General features: G+C 29.4%; 1 protein-coding gene across 1 annotated transcript in view; it reads left to right on the top strand.

Annotated features, from left to right (window-relative positions):
- Positions 1-23,377, top strand: part of LOC142322313 (cGMP-dependent protein kinase, isozyme 1-like) — a 257,621-nt gene that overhangs the window by 54,125 nt on the left and 180,119 nt on the right. Inside the window, exon 2 of the mRNA XM_075361250.1 lies at positions 6,242-7,580. Within this exon, the coding sequence (XP_075217365.1) occupies positions 6,291-7,580 (1,290 nt within the window). The 5' untranslated portion in view covers positions 6,242-6,290. The remainder of the gene's footprint in view (positions 1-6,241; positions 7,581-23,377) is intronic.

Below are 23,377 nucleotides of genomic sequence, written 5' to 3'. Positions count from 1 at the left end.
TATAACTCTGGAACCAATGAAAGTAAGTACCACTTATGATATATCGTTGAAAAACTCTCAATGAGGACTTACTAATGCAGTTAAGAAAAAATCGAAAACCCATTTTTTTTCGATTTTGGGCTTTTTTTGAAATTTTTGGTCGTCGATTGCAATCAAAAGGGGAGATCAGTCCTAAATCCAAAATTTCAACATTCTACGGCTAATGGCTTTTGAGTTTTGCGAGATACGTACCTACAGACGTCACGCCGAAACTAGTAAAAATGGATTCAGGGATGGTTAAAATGGATATTTTCATTGAAATCTGAAAACCGAAATTTTTCGTGATTACAATTATCTTACATAACATCTTATATATATATTTATTTATCGTATATACATCTTATACGTATATATATCTTTACTTCCTTGTACGAAGTAAAAAGATATATTCACGTAAATTCCGGAGTTGCAACTGTTATTTTAACGATAAATTATTGGTAAAAATGTTTCAATTCTTTTCAACTGGGTTTTCAAAATGCAAAGCCTTTGGGTCTTTGGGGGGGCATGGCTCCCATGGTAATTTACCACTGACGATAATATGAAATTACTGTAAACAAAACTTTGCGTATTTTCAAAGTATCATCTGTTGGGGGTGACTAATTTTTTTATTACCTTGTATTTTAAAATGAACTCCCGGATTTTCACTTTTGAAGCTAAAAAAAAAAGAAAAATTAAAGAAGAAACAAGAATATTTTGTAATTAGAAGCGTAAGACAAATTTTTAAACGGCAACGTAATGATACGTGTTGAAGTAGATGGCTTGAATTGAAAACTATTCAAAATCATCGCGTACCGTTTAAAAGGATTGAAGGATATTTATACAATTTAAAAAAAATAATAACATCCCTTTTGAGTACCAAAAATATAATTTTAACTGTTTTAATTCTCAGGGATGACTTAATAATTACATATTATTACTTACATACATAGATATATTCCAGGAAGGTGTTTGAGGTTGTTCAGCTCGGTTACTATGTATGAATAAAAACGAATTCAAACTTAGATTTAATGAAAATCAAATAAATTATAAGTAAGATTTTATTGAGTATGAATTGTTCTTTCGAAGCTACGTCTTCTGTAAGTGTATACAATCTTTTTAATAAAGTATATAAATATTATTGCAATTGCAAACATTAACAGATTTCTGAAAAGCTATCTTATGAAACTAGGAAAGTAGTTGCATTATCATTATAAAGTAGTAAAGTCGTAATATAAAACAATATATAATATAAAATAAAATATTATAGTAATGCAAAAATTCACGAGTATTTAAGTAAAATCTGGTATAAGGGTATAATGATTGATCTTGATCCAACAAAGTTACGTTTTACCGACCTCATTGGCTGAATAGGTAGCGTCTCGGCATTTTGTGCGGAGGTCCCGGGTTTGAATCTGGGTCAGGCAAGGCATCTTTTCATACGCTAACGATTTCTACCGTGCTAATGATAATAGCGGTCGATACCACCCCCTCTTTAATAACAAAAAAACTTACGTCTTACTTTTCGGTTCTGTTTTATTTTTATCCGGATCGAATCAGGTGTGATGAACTTTCAATATAAATTTTTGTTTATATTTTGAGAAACTTTTATGGAAATTATGTTTATTTTTATTGAAATGAGAAATAGTGGAGCCCAGATCCATGAAGGGTTCTAGGGTGGTACCGTTTCGATCTTTCATCAGAAAAGTTGTGGGTTCGATTCGTGGGAAGGTTTGGCATTTTTATTACGCTAAAAAAATGTGTCTAACATAAAAACAATTGTAATTGGGCGGTCAAGTTTTAATCTCTGGAATAAATAAATAATTTTCTTGAATTTCAATCATACTGCAGTATTTCCTGTACTCTTTTCTTCCCTCCAAGGCATTAAAATACAGGATTTCTACCTAATAAAATTTAGAATCACAAATACCACGAATGTTTCGTTTTATGCAGGTGATCACGACTCGATTTCAACATCGTTCAATGTTACCGACCTTCAAATTCGAATTTTTGAAATGTTAACCTTTTCTTTTTCTGTTTAGCCTCCGGAACCACCCTAAAGTATTACTTCAGAGGTTGATGAATGAGGACGATATGTATGAATATAAATGAAATGTAAGTCTCAGATCGATCATTCCTGAGATGTGCGGTTAATTGAAACCCAACCACCAAAGAACACCGGTATCAACGATCGAGTATTCAAATCTGTTTAAAAGTAACTGCCTCTACTAGGATTTGAACTTTAAAACTTTTGATTGAAATTTTAACCTGATCAAAAACAAATGTAAAAACAAAAATTTCCCGTTAAATCTTGTAAATATTACAACGTTTATATACACGTTTATGCTAATAATTAAACGTTATAATATTTGTATAATCAACTTAAACTGATAACGTTTCACCGTATAAATGAAAAATATGAAAATTTCAAAAACAATTATTATTTTCAGAATAACTTCCTAAGTTTATGAACCGATTAAAAAAAATCCCTTTTGGCACGTCGGAAGGCGGAGGTAGATTTCACCGGTGCTAAGTAGGGGATAGAAAATATTTCCACCTTAAAGTTAAAAAAAAACTTCAAATTTACTCAATAAGACAATGGTTGATGTGAAAAAATCTCACATGTTTAGCATACGACAATTTGGTCATCCTTTGCGTAAGGGTTGGTCATATTAAAAATTGTTTCAGAAAAATATTTTAGGTAATGTTTAGAGGACTAGAGACCACTTTAAACCGTTTCGATATTGTGCCTATTAAGGGAGGTATGATATTTTTGTCTTTGAAACACGATATTTTCAACTCCCTGGGCCAATGGTTGGTTATATCAAAAGATTTTACTTAGATAAATTTTAGCCTCCTACCCAAAGAATAGTAGGAACTTTAAACGAGTTCGATATTTTACTTAATAAGAAAATTATAGCGATATTGTTTTCGAAAAAGCCCCCATTTTTACTCCCGTGATCCGATTTTTCCTATTAATGAAGTAGACCGAGATTTTGGGTCCTTATATTTTATGTATCAATTTGAAAGTGATTGGCGCAAAAGTTATCGTGTCCACCATATATTTTAACCATTTTTTTTAACAGGCAAATCTTTTTTTTTGTGTGTTTGTTATAGATGAGTTTGAGAAATGCCGTTTATGCACCCCCCCATAAATGGGGGAGTGTTAGACTCGCACGGGTTCGGCTAGATGTTATTAAGAGCCTATGTGTTCCCGCACCCTACCGACTAAAACTCATATCTCACCTTTTCTCCTCCTCCGGGGTCGGTTTCCCGTCAGTTTAAGCATTGCACGGGCCCAGGAGGTACCTTTAGGGTCCAGGGGTCCAGAGTCCCCGTGCTTCATCACCGTCGCCCATCCGCACAAGTGCAGACGCACGACGGCTCCACAGGGGGCAACAGGACAAATCTTAACAATTTACTTCTAATTCTTCATTATAAACCCACTAACAATTAAATTATGAGATAAAATATAGGTTAATAAGCTTTAAGCAATATAACTTGAAATTATATAAAAGTATAATATACTACTAGCTTTTTTAAAATACCTTAAAATAATGAAAAACAAAAAACCTTAAAAAATAAGTGATATATATATATATATATATATATATATATATATATATATAAACCTTTGAACTAACGGTGGTTTTGGGGGTCTGGGGGATGTGAAACGCAAAGATATGTCGAAATTTTCCGGAAGTCGAATCATGGTACCCATTACAACAGGTAGCTTTCTTATGAAATCTAACTAAAATCTAAAAAACCGATTAGCAAAATTTGAAATGATCGGTTCAAGAGATGAATAGAAATTTTTGAGAATAACTTCCAAATCCGATTTCGCTGGATTATACAGCAGAACTACTCTACTTAACATTTTCTAATATGGTAAATATATCACATGAATATAAAATTTAATAACTTACCGAATACTGTTATGTTTTACTACACACTTATATCAGCGATGAAAAGGAAAGAACCTGATTTTTAATATGTTATACAACTTTAACAATGAAATCGAAATAACAGTACAATTAAATAAAATAAATAATCACGAGAAATATTTGGTGGTGAAAACCCTGATAATGAAAAGCGATATAACAAATTTTAAAAAGAGAGAGCAATAGCAGAAGCAATAATAATGAAGAAATGCATAGGAAAAATCAAACTAATAATCAGATGATGAATAAGAAGATACACCACAACATAGAAAAAATGAAAAGAGTGGAGTAGAGATAATGGGGCGGAACGGAAGTCGTGTGGGTGATGTAGTCCATTGTAGTAGATAGAAATGGTAATGTAGGGAAAAAAAATACATTATATTCAACTGATGCAGAGATAAGGTCAAATGTGTGCATCTCTTCAGGACTATTCCTAAAAAAAAAAACTTTTAACTTCAATAATAAATCACTTTTGGAATATTTATGATTAAAAGTGGACTCGTTGGACGCATAACGCATATTTAACGTAACACGATGTTCACGATGGTTAGCATTTGATAATATTCAACCCCTGCCTGATAAGATAGAAAAAGTACAAAAGAACTACAATTCACACGTAACGTAAACGCTGTATTTATATATTCAAACGTTTAATGCTCTTCCTTCAGCGATCGAAAACTGGTTTTCCAAAAATTTTTTAAATGTTATTGTCTACCCCTACAGAAGAGTATGCTTTTTTTACGAAATCAAGCAGAAAATCACATGAACTGGACGTCAGTCCATAGATAATTTTATTAAATTGTCCGTCTTCTTTAGTAATTTCCAGTAATCTTGTAAATCAGCGAACTAATTTCCATGTAGTAACAATTTTTATTTTCATAATGTCAGACCGAATTTTTTATGTTTCTTTGGTTTGTTCGGAGGTATAAAAAAGTAATATTAATAAAATTCCTGCATTTTTACTGTTTCCATCTATATCGATAACCCATTAACCAATCATCTAAACGACATTGTATTCAGTACGTCTAACAGTATATTTCTTGTTTCAATATATTTTTAATCGATCAAAGATTTAAATAATTCACATTTGAAGAATAGAAACATTGAACGATAAACAAATAATCATGTTATCATAGTTTCCGAGCCACAAGCGACTGTAAGCCGTCAGTGGTATAGAATTAGGATTTATAATTTAGGTGCTAGGAGATAGATACGACAGCTTTAAATTTTATTAAAACGACTACACTTCGATCTTTTGGCTTGCCACAAGCAATAAAAACACTGACCACTGCATCACCTTTACATGAAATATTAAAATAATTTAATTTTTTAAATTTATTTTTTAATATATTTACTTTATTCTATTTCAGTAAAATACAGATTTAGATTAATTGAAAATTGATGAACAACAATGTATTTAAGTTGTGAAGCAGGCTGACTCTTGTTGATGAATGAATATTATTCAATCCCGACCTGTCCAATGAATGTCTACGAAATGAAAAACGCGCCGCAAGTAATTTGGGTCGATCAGCAATCTGAGATGGTTTTTTTTTTATTGTAACATGTCAGCTTAGCTTATTGGTGTTAGTGTAATGACCATTAAGTAGCCTTCTTTGTAATTTGATTTTCATAGAACAGTAATTAAAAGTTCTACTATTCGTAATTAATTAGATAAAATACTTTAGTTTTGTATATCTACGCACGGAGAAATGCTTAGTTATACAAAACTAAACGCAAAATTTTGTGTCGAGTACAGACGAATTTGTGATGATAAATAATCAGGAATAGAAAACTTAAATTTCTATCTTTTTCATACAAAAAACTTTATTATTACTATTTTTTATTAATATTAATTTAAATTTGTAGATCAACATGATGAATTGAAGTTAAAACTTTTGTAAAATAATAAATTAATTAAGATTCACTTTTAAATACTTTTAAAACTTGATATATTTACACATTTTTTTTTCAGGAGATTTCCAGTAGTACCTTTTTTTAACCTCTCAGACTACCGTTAGGTATTGTTTCTCAGGATAAAATGAATAAAATTTTTTTAGCGTGTGAAAATGCCCATGCCTGACCGGGATTCGAACCCGGGACCGCCGGATGAAAGGCCAAGACGCTACCACTCGCGCCACGGAGGCCGGCAGAAGTACCTTAGTGTAAAACAAATACACTATTGTACAAGTTAAATCTCTTTTACGTTATATTTTTCATTTCTTAAAAAAATTTATTTATCTTGTTTTATTTTAATTAATATAAGTTTTGTTTTTGTTATTTTCCAGATTTAATTACTGAAGAAATGAAATAGTAATAAAAGTTATGATCTAAGTAATGGCAGAAAAAGACTGTATAAATGATGACTTGACGAAAGAAAATAATTTAAAATCTAATACCAGTGAATATATTTCAATTGCAGAAGAAGAAAATGAAAAAAAAGAATTAAGGTGTAGTAGTAGTAGTAGTAGTAGTAGTAGTAGTAGTAGTAGCAATGAATGCAAAGTTAAAAAAAAATTAAACGACCATGAGACCGTAATTAAAATAAAATACAGTACAACAGATGAAGACTGCAATACAAGTAAAGAATTAAATTTAATAACAAACTGTACTACAAACAGTTGTTCAAACGTTATTGAAAATGATAAAACATTTAATTGTAATGATAATAACAGGACAGTTCTCGATGAGAAATTGGAAAATATAAAACAGAAGGGTGTCAAAAAGTATTGCGCCAATGAAATATCAGATGCAACTAACACGATTGCAACTACTGAAACAGCTGACAACGATGACGTAAACTGTAATAAAGAGGTGACGGCAGCAGTAAGTAACAGCTGTATTTCAGAAATCGAAGCGGCGCCGGCGCGAAAGGAAAGCCATCGTCAACACCACGAGTGCGGCAGTTTGTTTTCCCGCTGCGACTCGTGCAGTTCCGGTTGTCTCGTTAAAACGTTTTGTGAATCGAGAAATTTTGTAACGAGCGATAATTCATCGTACTCGGGACCGGTCAGTTTAACCGAAATTCTTCAAGAACGAGAACAACATTATATAGACTGGCGTTGTAGTAAATTTAGTTTTGACGATACCAGTAGAGGAAAATATATCGATGTATGGAGTAGAATTACGGACCCGTCGCAGAAAAAATCTATCGATAAATATTGGAATTGTAGCGATAATAAAATTTTAAGGGACAGTACTATAGGTTTCCGATTTAAAACGTTGAACGATTCCAGAAATTTTGAAGATTTATCACGTTTGGAAGATACTACTTCTCGAATGTGTAAGGAAGCACAGTATTTCTATTCTATGGGAAACGGAGCATCCTCGGGTACTCCTACACCTATAAAACCGTACGAAAGTAACGGATATGGCTTTTGTGCATCGACGCTTGTGGATAATTGCACTAGGGGACCGCCCGGTTTGGTAGTGGATTCGTGCACCAGAGCGTCTGGTATAATGGTGAACTGTGCTAATGAAGCGGTCATACCACTCTTACAAGGGGAATTAAAAGAATGGGAATTAAAAGCGATGGAACTGAATAGCGAAGTGGTTGTACTGAGAAGAGAACTTGAAGGAAAAGAACAGGAAATTTTAAAACTTCAGAGAGAGGTTCACAAGTTGAGGGTAAGTGTCTTTTAATTATTTACCTAGACGTTATTTTTTTTCGTTTACTACAAAATAATTTAAAAAAATTAAATTACAATTAATCACAATTTTTTTTCAGTGGATCAACTATTAGTTAAATTTTATTTATTTTTACTGCAAATCACCAATCACTTTAATCTAGGATTATAAATAATTGGTTTAACAAAGATAAGAAAGTTGTGAAAATTTGTATGTACCTACTCACAAATACATTTACATATATATATATATATAAACTTGCGTTTATTTCTTTAAGGTTTATTATTGCAGGAGAAAATGATAAATAGTTTAATGCATCAATAATATGTATTATATATTTTTGTGAGAATTCTACACTACGTATGTTTGTTAAAATAATTTTTTAATATAATTAAAAACATTTTTCAATTTAATTAAGTTGGAATATATATATATATATATATATATATAGAGAGAGAGAGAGAGAGAGCAAAAGGCAGAAGAACAGCCTTAGAAAAGAAAAGAAATATGAAAAAGAATTTGTTGCGTGGTTCCCAGTAGGCCAATTTGCACTTAATAACGACAATAATAATAATAAAAAATATATATTTAATTTTATATATACTGTATTTATATAAATAATTTATATATTTATTTATATAATTAATTTGTTTAATTACACTATTTTTTTGAATTTTTACTTTCAAATATTAAACAATTTATATGAAATTTTACTTACAATTACAGTTAATTTTTATTTAAAATATTTTTCTTCGTCAGATTAAATTGTACAACGAGTTTTGGCAAGTGCCATCATCAGTAATTATATTATATGCAAAAATAAAGTAAAAATTATAAACGAATAATTTACTTTTAAAAAACCAAACGTCGTCAATATATTTATATAATAATTTTAAAATACTTTTTTTTTTAATTTTATTGAATTGTTAACCGAATTTGTAAAAGTATAATGTACATAACTATATCTTTTATTAATTATTATTTTAACATTACTAATATATATATATATATATATATATATATATATATATATATATATATATATATATATAAACTATTACAGGATTATAATTAAAAAATACTATTTACTTACAATTCATAACTTGCTTGAGAAATTTGTGAAAATAATAAAAATAAAACTTCATAGTACTGGTAACTGCCAAAAACAAGCTGATGAATATAAACGTAAAAGAAAAAAAGAAAAATTACCTGAATTTTTTTTTTAAATTTTTTATTTACAGTTGGTTGCCTAAATAACCCTAAATAACCTAAATAACCCTAATAATTTGATTTGAAAATCAAAATAAAGTACAGAGACAGTTGTAAAGTCTAGAAGTTATCAATAACAATCGGAATAATTAAATAAAAACAAAATAATAAACATAGAATCCAGAAAGTAAACAACACATAATCAGAATAATAGTATTATATAAGTGCGAAATCCAGGAGTAATCAACAAATAATGCGAATAATTAAATAACATTAAAATAATAATCGTAATAATAAGATATCAATAATCGCAGTCCAGAAATTAAACACATGGTCAGAATAATAGTAAGCTGCAAATATATCATCATAATTAACCTAGTATACCCTACGAGACACATACCTTCCTACTGAATTCTTCCATAATCTCATAGTCGTTCAAGTTAAGAGACTTATCTCCATTATCAGGATCTGATCCCTAGATCCACATGTGAAGCCTTCTTAGATCAAAAAACCTTTAACACCTAAAAAACTGTATGGAAATTTTCCGGATGTTAATGTTCGTATGTGCGTGGGAGTGTGTTCGGTATTGGCCTTTAAATCACCTTATATCTCCAAAACTACTGGACCGATTGGTCAACTGCTTGACCAAACTTGGTCAGATTGCTTCTAAATATGGGGCATTGATGCCATTAAATTTTCAATTTAAAAGGTCAAGGGGGTGAGGCTGTAGACCTCGATTGGGCGTCTTATATTCTCGTTATTTCTAACAAATTTAAAGCGAGATAGTTAACATAAGAGTTAGGTCCAAAGATATACTTCGTGCCAGACGTCTAATTTCTTCGAACAAATGTTTCTCGAACAAACGGAATCCCCAGGTACTCGTAATTTCAGCATTCTTCACGAACCATGGTGGTTACGCTGTGCTCCTTAGAATTTAGAATCTCCACGTTGCTCTTACTAGGAATGCCCAGTAGTTGAATTCCGTATGTCCTGAAAGTAAAATTTAATATAAATCATTTAATATTTGAAAATATATTGAAAATTTAATATAAATCATTTAATATTTGAAAATATATTGAATTATTAAATAAATTTGTTATATATCATGAATCAAAGCCGACAGAGCGAAATTTATTTGGTGTGATATCGCATAAAAGTGACAAATTCATTAATGTAAACATTTACTGAATTTCATTCTAGGTTATGAAGTAATTATTCCTACTTATTTGTAACTAATTCACGGCAGTATTGTTTTTACAACATAGAATAAATTAACTACTTATTCTATACGCTACGTAGTAATTACACAATGGTAGGTGATTTACTTTTCAGCGCTATTTAAATATTTTTAACCTAGCAACTGATGCTGAAAACATCATATAAATTAATTTATATAAAACTGTTTTGTCTAAATTAAGTGAAAAGTTATGAGATTTAAAAAATTATTAAATAATTAAACCCCAGCCAAATCAAAGTAATAAAAAACATAGTAAAGAAAACAGGAAAAGAGTTTTGTATAATGGTACCTTAATTTTTAAATAGATATAATTCAGTATAATACGGTGGAAGATTATTGTCATTTGAAATAAAAAGAAAAGTTATTTCTTCTAACAAATGCTACTTCCATTATCATTAGGTGCCTAGTACATAATCACCCTTGTTCATTTTAATAGGGAAAAACCTTTTGCAAACTGAAAACCGTAGCGCGAAAATCCGTTATTGATGTGGCCCAATATGTTACTGGTTGCTCTAAACTATTACGTATACATATATCTTTATTATTTTGACATATCGTATTTCTGAACCATGTTCTTGGAAATTTTTAATACACAAGGCATCCCGTAAGGAAACAGACATTTTTCAGGAAAATATTTAAACGTAAAAAAAATCACATAAACGTAGATGTATTTCCTGTTCAATAAATGTTGATTTTAAACATTTATTTGTTTTATTTACGTTAGTTTATAAAAAAAATAAATTTTACAGATTTTTTGTTATCCTTTTTAACGTTATTGGTATTTTAACAAAGTTTATTTACTCCATACATGAAAAATAATCTTTTTTGAAAATTTTTTAATTGAGTCTTATAAAAAATATCTGATGATATGGAAATATGAATTTTAGAATCCAATTTTTAAAATTCTTAAAAAAAAATATTTAAATGCTACAAAATTTTCCTCATAATTAGAATCCACAGAAATGCTATAATATTAATTTATATTATACCATATCGCTAATAAATATTATTAAGTATATACTATAATAGCCAGAGGGCTCCGCCCCCTGGCCTTCCGGGCCTAGATCGACCCAGGCGAGTCCTGGAGCCTCCAAGGATCACGGGCTCGAACCCATGGCCGTAGGGCTCGCTTTGTCAGTCATTCTCGTTTGGCCAGAGGGCTCCGCCTCCTGGACCCCTCCATTATTCGTTACCCTCATAGTTGTGAACATAATACTGATAAATATCAATTAAGCTTTATATAAACCTGAAAAAGAAACTAAATTAAAAAAGACAGAATAGTAGCAACTATGGTAACTAAAGTATACGAGGAAAACTTCATAATCTATTTCAGTTGTCATGGTGACATAAATATAATAATGAATTAAATGGATTATTTTTTTTCATTAATATGTTTAATTCAGAACTTCACTTCCAAATGGCTTAAAATCTTCCATGGGATAACACAAATATATCCTGTAAGTTTCAAAGGGATCGGTCGGTTAATTCTTGCGTGATGCTAATACAAACAAAGAGGCAAACTTTAGCATTTATATAAGATTTATAATACAGATTTTTGACAAAAATATTTCAACTATAACTAGAAAGGAAAATATCTATGGATCTATGTTTTTATGATCTTTTATTATTTTCACCTGTAGAATGCATTTGCAGATTATGTCAATTTCATCGTGGATAACTTGCACATTTACCCGGTTACTCCCTTACATTAAAATTCGGTAATTACATAACTCAGACATAAAAGAACTACCTAGTATTCTCATTAGTCTTTACTTAGATCTGCAAATTTTTAGAGAACTAATCACATATTTTTGTTAAAGTTAAAGATCACTACAGGTAGGAAATATAATTCCCTTTTGCATCCACATTTTTCTTTTATGCTCCTATTTATTGTCATTTGGGATCCGAGAAGGGTATCTACAGGAATAATTATTATATTGAAATTTATTATATTATAAGCACACACTAGCCTTCTAGCCCAATTTTTTGGAATTAATTAGAAAGGTTTTATTTTGAAAAAAAAAAAAATCACAAGATTTCAGTAATGCTCTGAATCTCTGAACCCCAGTATTTTATGATTATTATTAAACTAGTTGTTCGACCGGCATACCTAAGTACAGTAAGTGTATGAAATTACATACGCTAGCACTAAAGAATTTATAAATGATATGATTCAAAACATTCGACAAGAAAATTATAAAGTGATAATAAGTATAAGAAATAACTTTTGTTTTCTGATGAATTTTGTGTTTGTCTATATTGATTATCTGCGTTCAACAAAAAAGTTGTTAATTATGAAGACCGAATGAAAAACCATGGGAGTAGAAATTATGAGCTTATATTACAAAAATTCAAATATCATCTTCAAGTATCTATTTTTTATTAATTATGTAGGCTGTAAGAAGAATAAAAATTTCAAACAAAACTCTGATAATAGACAGCTGTGAAGTACACAAACAAAAAACGTTAAGAGCACCGTACAAAACGAAAAGAAAAAAAACGGTTATGAAGAACGAAACAGAAATGAAAGTCAACTAACGAAATATGTTTAAACTATTCATAAATTAGAAAATCCTTGATAGTGATAAATAAAAAAAAATATGAAAATTATATACACAATCTGAAAAATTATCCAGAGGGGAATATAAATTTCAATTCGTAATATATATATATAAAAATCGCCGGGTTAGTCTAATGGTTAAACTCGTTATCGCAAAATCAGCTAATTTTCGAAGTCGAAAGTTATAAGATTCGAGTCCTTGTAAAGGCAGTTTTTATACGGACTTAAATGCTAGACTGTGAATATTAGTGTTCTTTCGTGGTTGGGTTTCAATTAGTCTTAGGAGTGGTCTGAGTTTGTTCCAGACTACCTGTTTACGGTACATTTACACTTATATGCGCGCGCGCACGCACGCACGCACGCACGCACACACACACACACACACACACACACACACACACACAGGCCCAGAAGTATCCGGAAAACTGGTTAGAGAATATATATTCCAAAAAATTAAGTAAACGTAGAGAAGTAGAAAATTGAGTTTCTATTTTTTATAATTATAGATAATAAATTATAAAAAATAAACTAAGTTTAATTTTTCTACTACATTAGAATATTAAAATAATAATAATAAAATAATTTTTCTTGAACAGTAAATTAATTATTCTACAGACAAAAAAGCTTATTTGATTTAGAAGGAGCGTAGGTACTGCTGAACAGAAGAAAAAGAAGTAAAACAGACTATGGAGTACACGAATAGGATTTCATCAATATTTTAACGGGCCCAAAGGAATAAACCAACCAAAGGACCGACAGAGCAGGTTTTCTATTCAATTATGGAAAACAATAGATAAAACACAAGAAAATTAGCAGAAAACAATTTTTTTTTAGCGTAGGAAAAAGTACTAATTCATTACGTACAATTAAAACAATACAACAAACATAATTTATTAATCTTAATTCCAGAATATTACATTTTAAAATTGAATTATGGTGAAAAAGTGAAGGAAATAACGCCCAAAATTATCTATTTTCTCACAATTTAACATACTTTAAGAAATATAAAATAATCTTAAAAATAAAGTGACTTAAAAAATTATACATTTTGAATTCTTTAATTTTGATTTTAAAAAGTCAAAATACTTATTTATTTATTTATTGCAGTCGGAGCATAAATAAAAACAACTTAATAATTATTAATCAACTTATAGTTAATTTGGCTCCGATTTTTATAAAAATTTACAATCTTTTTACAAAAGGCTTGGTTTTTACATTTTTCAGTTAATTTTTGTTTAAATATCGATCAGTCTACAAAATACATGCATATACTCGTATAAGGAAACGTCGTTTATAAGTATTGTAAAGGAAAAATTGTAAGACATGTTTTGCTTAAAATAAAAAATCTGATGTGGACATCACATGACTTCCTTGTACGCCTATTAAATAAAATTCACATATTTTTTTTTTTAAATGAAAATTGCTCAAAATTTAATTTCACTAATAACTTCTGATTTTTTATCATTTTTTTTTATTGTTATTGAATTATTTTTATTTTTTATTTTTTACAGAGGTTAATAATTGTTACTAAATCAATATATTTAAATTAAAAAAAAAGTTAAAAAAAGGAGATGAAGTCTGATTCGAACCGATGTGCCTTCCCCTTGTAAGATCCAAATATTTCGTTAATTAAAATTTTATTTGGCTCTAACTCTGGAACCAATGAAAATAAGTACCATTTACGATATATCATTGAATAGCTCTCAGTGAGGGCTTATTACTGCAGTTAAAAAAAGTCCAAAATCCAATGTTTTTTTGGATTTTAGGCATTTTTGGACACTTCCTGCTCAGCGATTGTAATTAAAAGGGGAGGTGCACAACTAGATGTTACAAAAGTCCTAAATTCAAAATTTCAATATCCTACGGTTAATCGTTTTTGAATTATGCGAGATTCGTACGAACAGACGTCACGCCGAAACTAGTCAAAATGAATTCGGGGATGGTCAAAATGAATTTTCCCGTTTAAATCTGAAAACCAAAAAAAAAAAAAAAAAAAAAAAAAAAAATTTTTTCGCGATCGCAACACTTTCTTTACTTTGTTTTTTTACAAGGAAGTAAAAAAAAATAATGCTGAGAAATTATATAAAGAGATTGGTAGTGACATTGAAGTAAAGCTATCAGAAATGCGGAAATACGTATTTAAAAAAAATATTTTTACCAACTCTTTTTGAATTTATACGAAAACAAGATGAATAATCATCATTACACATCATTATGATGGAGAATAATAGTGTTAAGCAATGATAACGACAAAAATAAACTTCAAATTATTTATATAGACTGTAATTTTTCGTTTAAAACTTTTACATTTAAATGATCAGGGAAAATTTACGAAGGAACCAATAAAGGAACTTCTTGGCAAAAATTAAAAAAGAAGCATCGAAATTACTCCATATAATGAAAAGTTGAACCTTCTTTTATTGAAGTCCGTTACAATGTTTTTTATATAAATTTAATTACATACACCATAGGTGCACGTAAATAAATAACCATAGAAACTTGATTTTTCAGGTGTTAGTCTACTGTGCGATTATCAACTTAGACATACATCACAATTTCATAATTATGATACTAATTAATCACTTAATTTGTTATATTAAATCATTGCCTTATAGTCTTCTATGCTGATTTAGTAGAACTAACTTTAATATATCTATAAATTACCCCTTGCATAATTAAACTATAACTGAAGGTAAATAAAAATAATATTGAAACAATTTCACGGTAAAGTTTTATTAATTAAAAAAAAAAATAAAATACACCAGAAATAAAACAAATAACATTTTATTTCCTAAGGCCTAGAACATACAACTGAGACGAAGCTTTGAACTCTATAAAAACTCAATTTTGGTATTTTTCTATTTTGGATTTTGTTATGTTTTTAATTCCTTTCGAATGTTTGTGCCAAATTCTAAATCATTGGTGTACACGTAAAAAACTAGTACAAGGAAGAAAAGAAAACTTAAGAGATTTTAATATACTGTTACACAAAAAAATTCTGTGATCGGATAATACATGATTAGTTTTCATAAATATCATATATATAATTGTATTTGAATGACCATTTACCTCGTGTCTAGTTTGTGTCAGAACAAATAAGAGCTTAAGATTATATCAAACAGACACAAAATTTCCTATAATTTTTTTCTGGGCAAAAACGCTTTTGCGTTCGCCCAGGCACGATATATTTGTTGTAAAAATTAAATGTTAAAAATTGGACAACTGAAAACTAATGAAAAACTAAAAACTCAGCAACGCATAAATATATCTTCAAATTAAAAAGCTTTTTTGTAAGGTTAAACCCAAAAATCAATGATATTGTAACAATATACGAACTAAGCACAATGAACAATGAATAATAAAAACAATTATAAAAATTAAAAAAGACGACTACAAAAAATAAAAATAAATAAATAAATTTAACTAAAAAAAACGACATTAAATCGAACTAAAAAAAAGAAAAGAAAACAAGGTATGGAAATAAAGGTCTAAACATCGTTATGCTGTATTTAATTAAAATAATGGGTGCCCAATCAACTTTCAGACAGTTTTAACCTGTTTAAATATATTGTTTCAATATATTTTTCACGATTTTCTAATGATATAATAATTCTAGCTGAGGGTAAAAAAGATTTAGATGAAACAATGAATGGGACGAAGTCCTACTCAAAAGCTACCGCATGAAATTAAACAAGAATAAAACGAAAGTAATGAAATGTAGTAGAAATAATGTAGATGGACCTCTGAATATAAAAATAGAAAAAGAAAAGATTATGGAAGTAAAAGAAGTAGAATTACTAAAGATGAACGAAGCAGGAGTGATATAAAATGCCGATTAGCACAGGCGAAACGAGCTTTCGGTAGAAATATAATTTGTTTACATCAAAAATTAATTTAAACGTTAGGAAAACATTTTCGAAAGTCTATGTTTGGAGCGTAGCTTTATATAGAAGAGAAACTTGGACGATCAGAGAACCTGAGAAGAAAAGAAAAGAAACTTTTGAAATGTGATGTTATAGGAGAATATTAAAAATCACATGGGTGGATAAAGTGACAAACGAAGATGTGTTGCGGAAAATTGATGAAGAAAGAAGCATTTGGAAAAGTACAATTTAAAGAAGGGATAGGCCACATATTAAGCATCCTAGAATAAAATGTTTAGCATTTAAAAAAAATTAGGGTTCAAATAGAGATAGAAGAACAATTGCTAACATTTACAGGAACCAAACAGCAACAGTAATAATTGAAGAACATAAGAAAGAAGCCCTAATAAGAAAGGGAGTCCGACAAGGATGTTCCCTATCCCCTTTACTTTTTCATTTTTACATAGAACTAGCAGTTAATGATGTTAAAGAACAATTTATATCTGGAGTAACAGTTCAAGGTGAAAAGATAAAGATAGTACGATTTGCTGATGATATAGTAATTCTAGCCGAGAGTAAAAAGTATTTAGAAGGAACAATGAACGTCATGGATGAAGTCCTACGCAAGAACTACCGCATGAAAATAAACAAGAACAAAACGAAAGCGATGAAATGTAGTAGAAATAACGAAGATGGACCACTGAATGTAAAAATAGGAGGAGAAAAGATTATGGAGGTAAGAATTTTGTTATTTGGGAAGTAGAATTACTAAAGATGGACGAGCAGGAGCGATATAAAATGCCGAATAGCACAGGCGAAACAAGCCTTCAGTCAGAAATATAATTTTTTATATCAAAAATTAATTTAAACGTCAGGAAAAGATTTTTGGATGTATATGTTTGGAGCGTAGCTTTATATGGAAGTAAAACTTGGACGATCGGAGTACCTGAGAAGAAATATTGGAGGGACAGGTAGAAGGAAAAAATTGTGCAGGCAGACAACGTTTGGAATATGTAGGATGTAGGGGGTACACCAAAATGAAACGACTGGCATTAGATAGGTAATACTGGAGAGCTGCATCAAACCAGTCAAATGACTGAAGAGAAAAAATACATATATATTTTTCATGTTGTAAAAATAGCAGGCATTTAAGGTAGTCCAGTGATTAAGTTCTCACTAGGTCTTACATCGATAAAAAATGTTTTCTTTCGTCGAACATTTTTAAATGTAGTCCGGGCTCTTTAATATAGGAAAATTACTATACATCCGACTGCATCTAAAAATTTTCTTTGAAGGACTAAGCTTTCTTATCGATGTAAGAAACCTATTTCTACAGCATGAAAAATATATTTAAACAAATTAAAACTGTCTGGAAGTTGATTGGTCATCTATTATTCTATTTTATTAATAATAGAATATCAAAAAATAAGAACAAGAGATTTGACTATTTATTCAACATACAAGTATAATAGCACACATGCATAGTTACAATCGATGTTTAGTTCTTTATTTCTATACCTTGTTTACTTTTATTTATTTCTTTTTATTGTCGTTATTTTTAGTTCAATTGATTTATTTATTTTTAATTTTTGGCAGTCTGTTTTTTAATTTTTATAATTGTTTTTATTATATTGTCACATTACTATAATAAATGATCAATTAATTAAGTGAACTTTTAAAAAATACAATTTTAATAATAAATTTAATTGCAGTAAAACAATTTCGAAAACAGTAACTGGTGACGTGAGTACGTGACTATGAATTCATACATATTAACTCAGTAAACACGTTACTTTTTTTTTAAACATTTCACCAATAGATAAACATTTCGCTCATTGGATAAACATATAAAAAGATAATTTTTTTTTTGTAACTATAACATATTAAAAAACAAATTATTGAATGAATCGCCATGAAAAATATTATACGAGTATTCTGCCTATCCGAAAATTGATTTTAAGTAAGTAATCTTTTACTTAAAGTTTCGTTTTATTACAAAAAAAATCAGGATATAATATTAAAAAAAATTTTAGGTAAAATTTTATAAGGAGAAAATTATAATAGTATAAATTACTACAATATTATATAATATATACGTCATGTTATTATTCTGTATTTAATAATATAAAACCTTCTTCTTTAAGTATTTAGATAACGTAATGTGCATTCATATGGTTGCTTTCGGCTTCAATACCAATTACAATTCTTTTAAATTGTACACATAACTCAAAATAAAATTTAATCCAATCACGTTTTGTTACTTGTTCTGTTACATGTAAATCGGCTAAATATAAAAACAAATCAGACTGTTGGAACTGAAAACATAAATACATCGTTACTATCGTATTTCTAAATTCTCATATATATATTTTTTTTATTAAGTTGAAAGTATAAATAATTTCATAAGAAAAACTGTGTAGCACAAAGGTAATGCGGTGTGAAATAACGTAGCAAAGTATAATAGTGATTACAGAATGATCAGTAACTAGTCAGTTTTTAAGTCCGACAGAATATTTACAAACTGTTAAATTACCATAAATTACAAAGTACAGCTAAATTGATGTTTTGGTACCAAAAATATAATTTAAAAAATCCCTTTCGGCACGGCGGAAGGCGTAGGTAGATTTCACACTTGCTAAGTAAGAGATAAAAAAAGATTTCTACCTTAAAGTTAAGAAAAACTTCAAATTTCTCAATACGACAATGGTTGCACGTGAAAAAAAAGTTTCACATGTTTAGCATAGAACAAGCCCCATCATCTTACAATTCTAGTAATATTTTGGTCAACCTTTGCCGTAAGGGTTGGTCATATTAAAAATTGTTTTGGATAACAGTTTTAGGTAATGTTTTGAGGACCAACGTACACTTTAAATCGATTCGATACTGTGCCTATTAAGGGAGGTATGATTCTTTTTTGTCTTCTAAACCCAATTTTTTCAACCGCCTGGGCCAATGGTCGGTGATATAAGAAAACTTTACTTAGATAAGTTTTAGGCCCTTATCCAAAGTATAGTAGGAACTTTAAACGAATTCGATATTTTATTCAGTAAGAAAGTTATATCGATATTTTATTTTTCAAAAAAGCCCCTCATTTTCACCCTCATGGTCCGATTTTGGCCGTTAACGAACTCGACCGAAATTTAGGGACGATTTATTTTTAGGGAACAATTTGAAAGTGATTGGCGCAAAATTACGGCAGTTATCGTGACCTCAAAGGTGAAATATATATATATATATATGTATATTTATTCCCCAGGTAAGTAAGTGATGCACCCAGGAAACGTTTCCACCAAGATAATTCAGTGTTGGAAAATTGTTACAAAGGGAAATGAAGCGTTAAAATGGTAGCTGGAAAGAAGGAACGTGGCGGACTGGAGCAAAACAGGATTATACTGAACTTCAATTACATTTTTTAGTTATATTAAATTAAATTACATTAAATAATTATCCAATAACACAGACATACGTGATTGGAGGGATCCAAAATATTTTCATTAATACTATATTCTTTGTAATTATTTAAGTAAAATTATACTGCTTTTATCTTAAAGTTAAAAAAAAAAGTATATATATATATAAATTTATACATAAACTTTTGAGTTGACGGTTGTTATGGGGTCTGAGGGATGCGAAACGCGAAGATATGTCGAAATTTTCCGGAAGTCGAATCATGGTACCCATTACAATAGGTATCGTTCTTATGAAATCTAACTAATAAGATAGTCAACTGAGTTGTTCATTCTACTTTAAATTAAAAACTTACAATTCTTCTTGAATTATTTATTCATTAAATTGCAAATTGATTGTTTCCAAATTTATCAGTTAGTTATTAAAAAATGTCATGCTGATTTCTGTAGTTCTCTGTGCTAATTTTTTAACCTTAACATATTTACTACATCCTACGTCCTAAATATCTAATTTGTATGTTTTAATTTTATTTTTTCCCTACTAATTTTACCTTTTACATGTCTCTCCATTAACAAATCTATTAACAACCTAGTTAGTTTCTTCCCAAATTTCTATCTTTCACTTCCAAATTTCTAATTTTGAATTCTAATTGCAATAATAGTCTATTAAATTTTAATTAAATATATTTAATTAAAATTATATATCACGTAATAATTTATTACCTAATTCTAATAATTTCTCATTATCGAATTTCTAATCTCCCCAAATTTTTAACCTCTCTTACTAATTTTAAAACCTCTTCATTTCGAATTTCATCACTCGGTTAACTTTCAACATTACTCTACCATATCCCATTTCATATGTCTCTATATTTCCAGTTGTCCATGTTTCACTACCATAAAGCGGTATACTGCTCGCATGGATCTGTATACTGCCGATCTCCGTGGCGGAGTGGTAGAGTCTCGGCCTTTCATCCGGAGGTCCCGGGTTCGAATCCCGGTCAGACATGGCATTTTTCATACGCTACAAACTACAATTTCCATATCCCATTCTCAAGCTTCAAGCTTATGTGGCGATATCATCAAGCAAAAAAAAGTATATATTCCAAAGATTCTTCCTCATTCTTAGATTTACATTTGGTATCTTTATTACCTTTACCTCTATTAAATATATATTACATACTAACAGACCCGGCAATGCTTCGCTATTGCTATATATATATATATATATATATATATATATATATATATATATATAGAGAGAGAGAGAGAGAGAGAGAGAGAGAGTTTAAATGAACACAAAAAATTAAAAATTAAAAAAAAATTAAAACTGAACTTCACAAATTTTACCTTTTATTTATTCTCCTTCCCCTTTTTCCTTTCCAACTTCTGCCTTTCATCCTTCTCCCTCGCCCCTCTCCCAGTTTCCTTTTTACCCTTTCCCGTTTTCCGCTTTTCACTTTCTACCATTTCCCTGTTTTTCCCTTTTGCCCGCGCGTAAATCGGTCCATTAGTTTTTTGGTCTTTAGCGGACACACATACGAACATCATGCCTTTTATATATACAGAATAAAAAAGTCTTTTGTATATTTGTTTGTATGTTTCGTAAATTTCGTGGCACCGGCCCCCACCTAGCCGGTATAGTTTTCGCAAAAATATTTCTTTTCATGTAGCTAATATTCATATTCTGAATATGAACCAAATCGGTCCATAAATATAATTTTTCTAAATATCTCAACCCCAGCGCCATCTAGCGGGTTCATTATTGCAGAGATAATTCTTTCCATGTAAGTAACATGTATTCTGAATATGAGGCAAATCGGACCATAAATACAATTTTTCGAAATAACTCGACGCCAGCGCCACCTAGCGGGTCCAAACTAATTCAGAAACCTTCCCTGGCATGTGTCCAACCATTCCCAAAAGTTTCATCGCTACCGGATGAACGGTTTAGGAAGGCATAAGAGACATATAGACAGACAAACATTCATTTTTATATATATAGATTACTCACATACGTACGCGAAAGAGAGAAAGAATATTTTTTCATATTATCTTATAGAAAGAATGTTGTGAATTACCTCGTCACTTCTGCAGTATGTTGCGAATAGACGAGTAAAATAATACATAAAACAACGTCCAACCGCACAACCCGTTTCTCTGTACCCAGTTGTCAATATGGCTCTTTAATTCCGACCAACACGCTCTCCCTGATCACGTTGTAAATTTTGAATGTAGCATTTTAAAAATAATTAACCAGTTTTTCAAAAAATTACAATTAGGTTTATCAATAAAACCGTACTTAATTTATTTTCATTAATATTTATGCTTTACTAAAATCTACCTTGTAAACTTTTATAACTTATGTTGAGTATTATATATAGTATGTTTTAAAACATTCGTTATTAAAAATATTAAACGCAAAGTTATAAAAAAATAAAATATAATTATAAATGAACAAAAGAAAAAGTTAATAAACATGTATCAGTTTACAAAGCCGGATGTCGATGATGATTATTTACACTCATTTAAAAATGTTATGTTTGAGTTTTTAGTAGAGCTGAGCCTACAGCTGTCCTGATGTGGAAATCACAGACCTGCGATTAGAAATAAATATGTTTTATGTTATCATTAGAATGAAGTACCAATTATTTTGTAGGATTTGCAGTAAATTTTACACAAAACGTTTTATAGGAGGACATAACATCGAAAGTTAATAGTTGATATTAATTCATTTTATTTTCTTTCTCTATTGAATTTAAAGCTGAAAATTAACTTAACATAATTTTATTAAAAACTCAAATTAATAAATCAAAATTTTATTAACTATGTCGTCGACATACGAAGTACTATGCGTTTTAATTGTAGGCCTAATGATTTCTAGTGGTTAATGGCTATTTATGGTTTCTATTCAAAACATATCAGTAAGTGGAAATCAATAAATTTTTAAGGGTCATCCATACTATGTCACATCTCTCGTCCTATGGGATGAAGGTTTAGAAAAGAGTAATGATTCGTGAAGATAGAAGGGAGATGAATGTTTACTGTGGCCGTCACGCAATAATTTATTAAATAAATTTTTCGAATTTTTAAAACATACATATAAATGAAATATTGAAAATATCAACTATTTATTAATGCAAACCATTATACTGTTACTTATTAACATTAGTTTAAAACATTTACTTTCAAATTTAAATTAAAACCTATTAGCCGAGGGCTAATAATACGAGATTGGATAACCACAGAAAATTCTTTAACGACAATCTTAAATTGTATTAAAAATACAGCTTAATATTAAAAAAGAATCCTTATTTATAAATTAGATAAATTTATAAATTAGATTTTATAAAAATCTTGATGATATAAAGAACATCATTTAAAATTTATAAAATCTTATTTTATAAATTTTTAAACTTCGAAATCTTTAAAAGTTAATAACCTAATGTATATTTAGTAAATGATAATCGATAAGCCACTTCAAACAAAATTGGTGTAGCTTACCTGGACTAGAAAGGTGA

This window comes from Lycorma delicatula, chromosome 3 (genome assembly GCF_047948215.1).
Source record: "Lycorma delicatula isolate Av1 chromosome 3, ASM4794821v1, whole genome shotgun sequence".
NCBI lineage: Eukaryota > Metazoa > Arthropoda > Insecta > Hemiptera > Fulgoridae > Lycorma > Lycorma delicatula.
The sequence above is the reverse complement of the archived record's forward strand: the minus strand, read 5'-3'. Positions and strand labels throughout refer to the sequence as shown.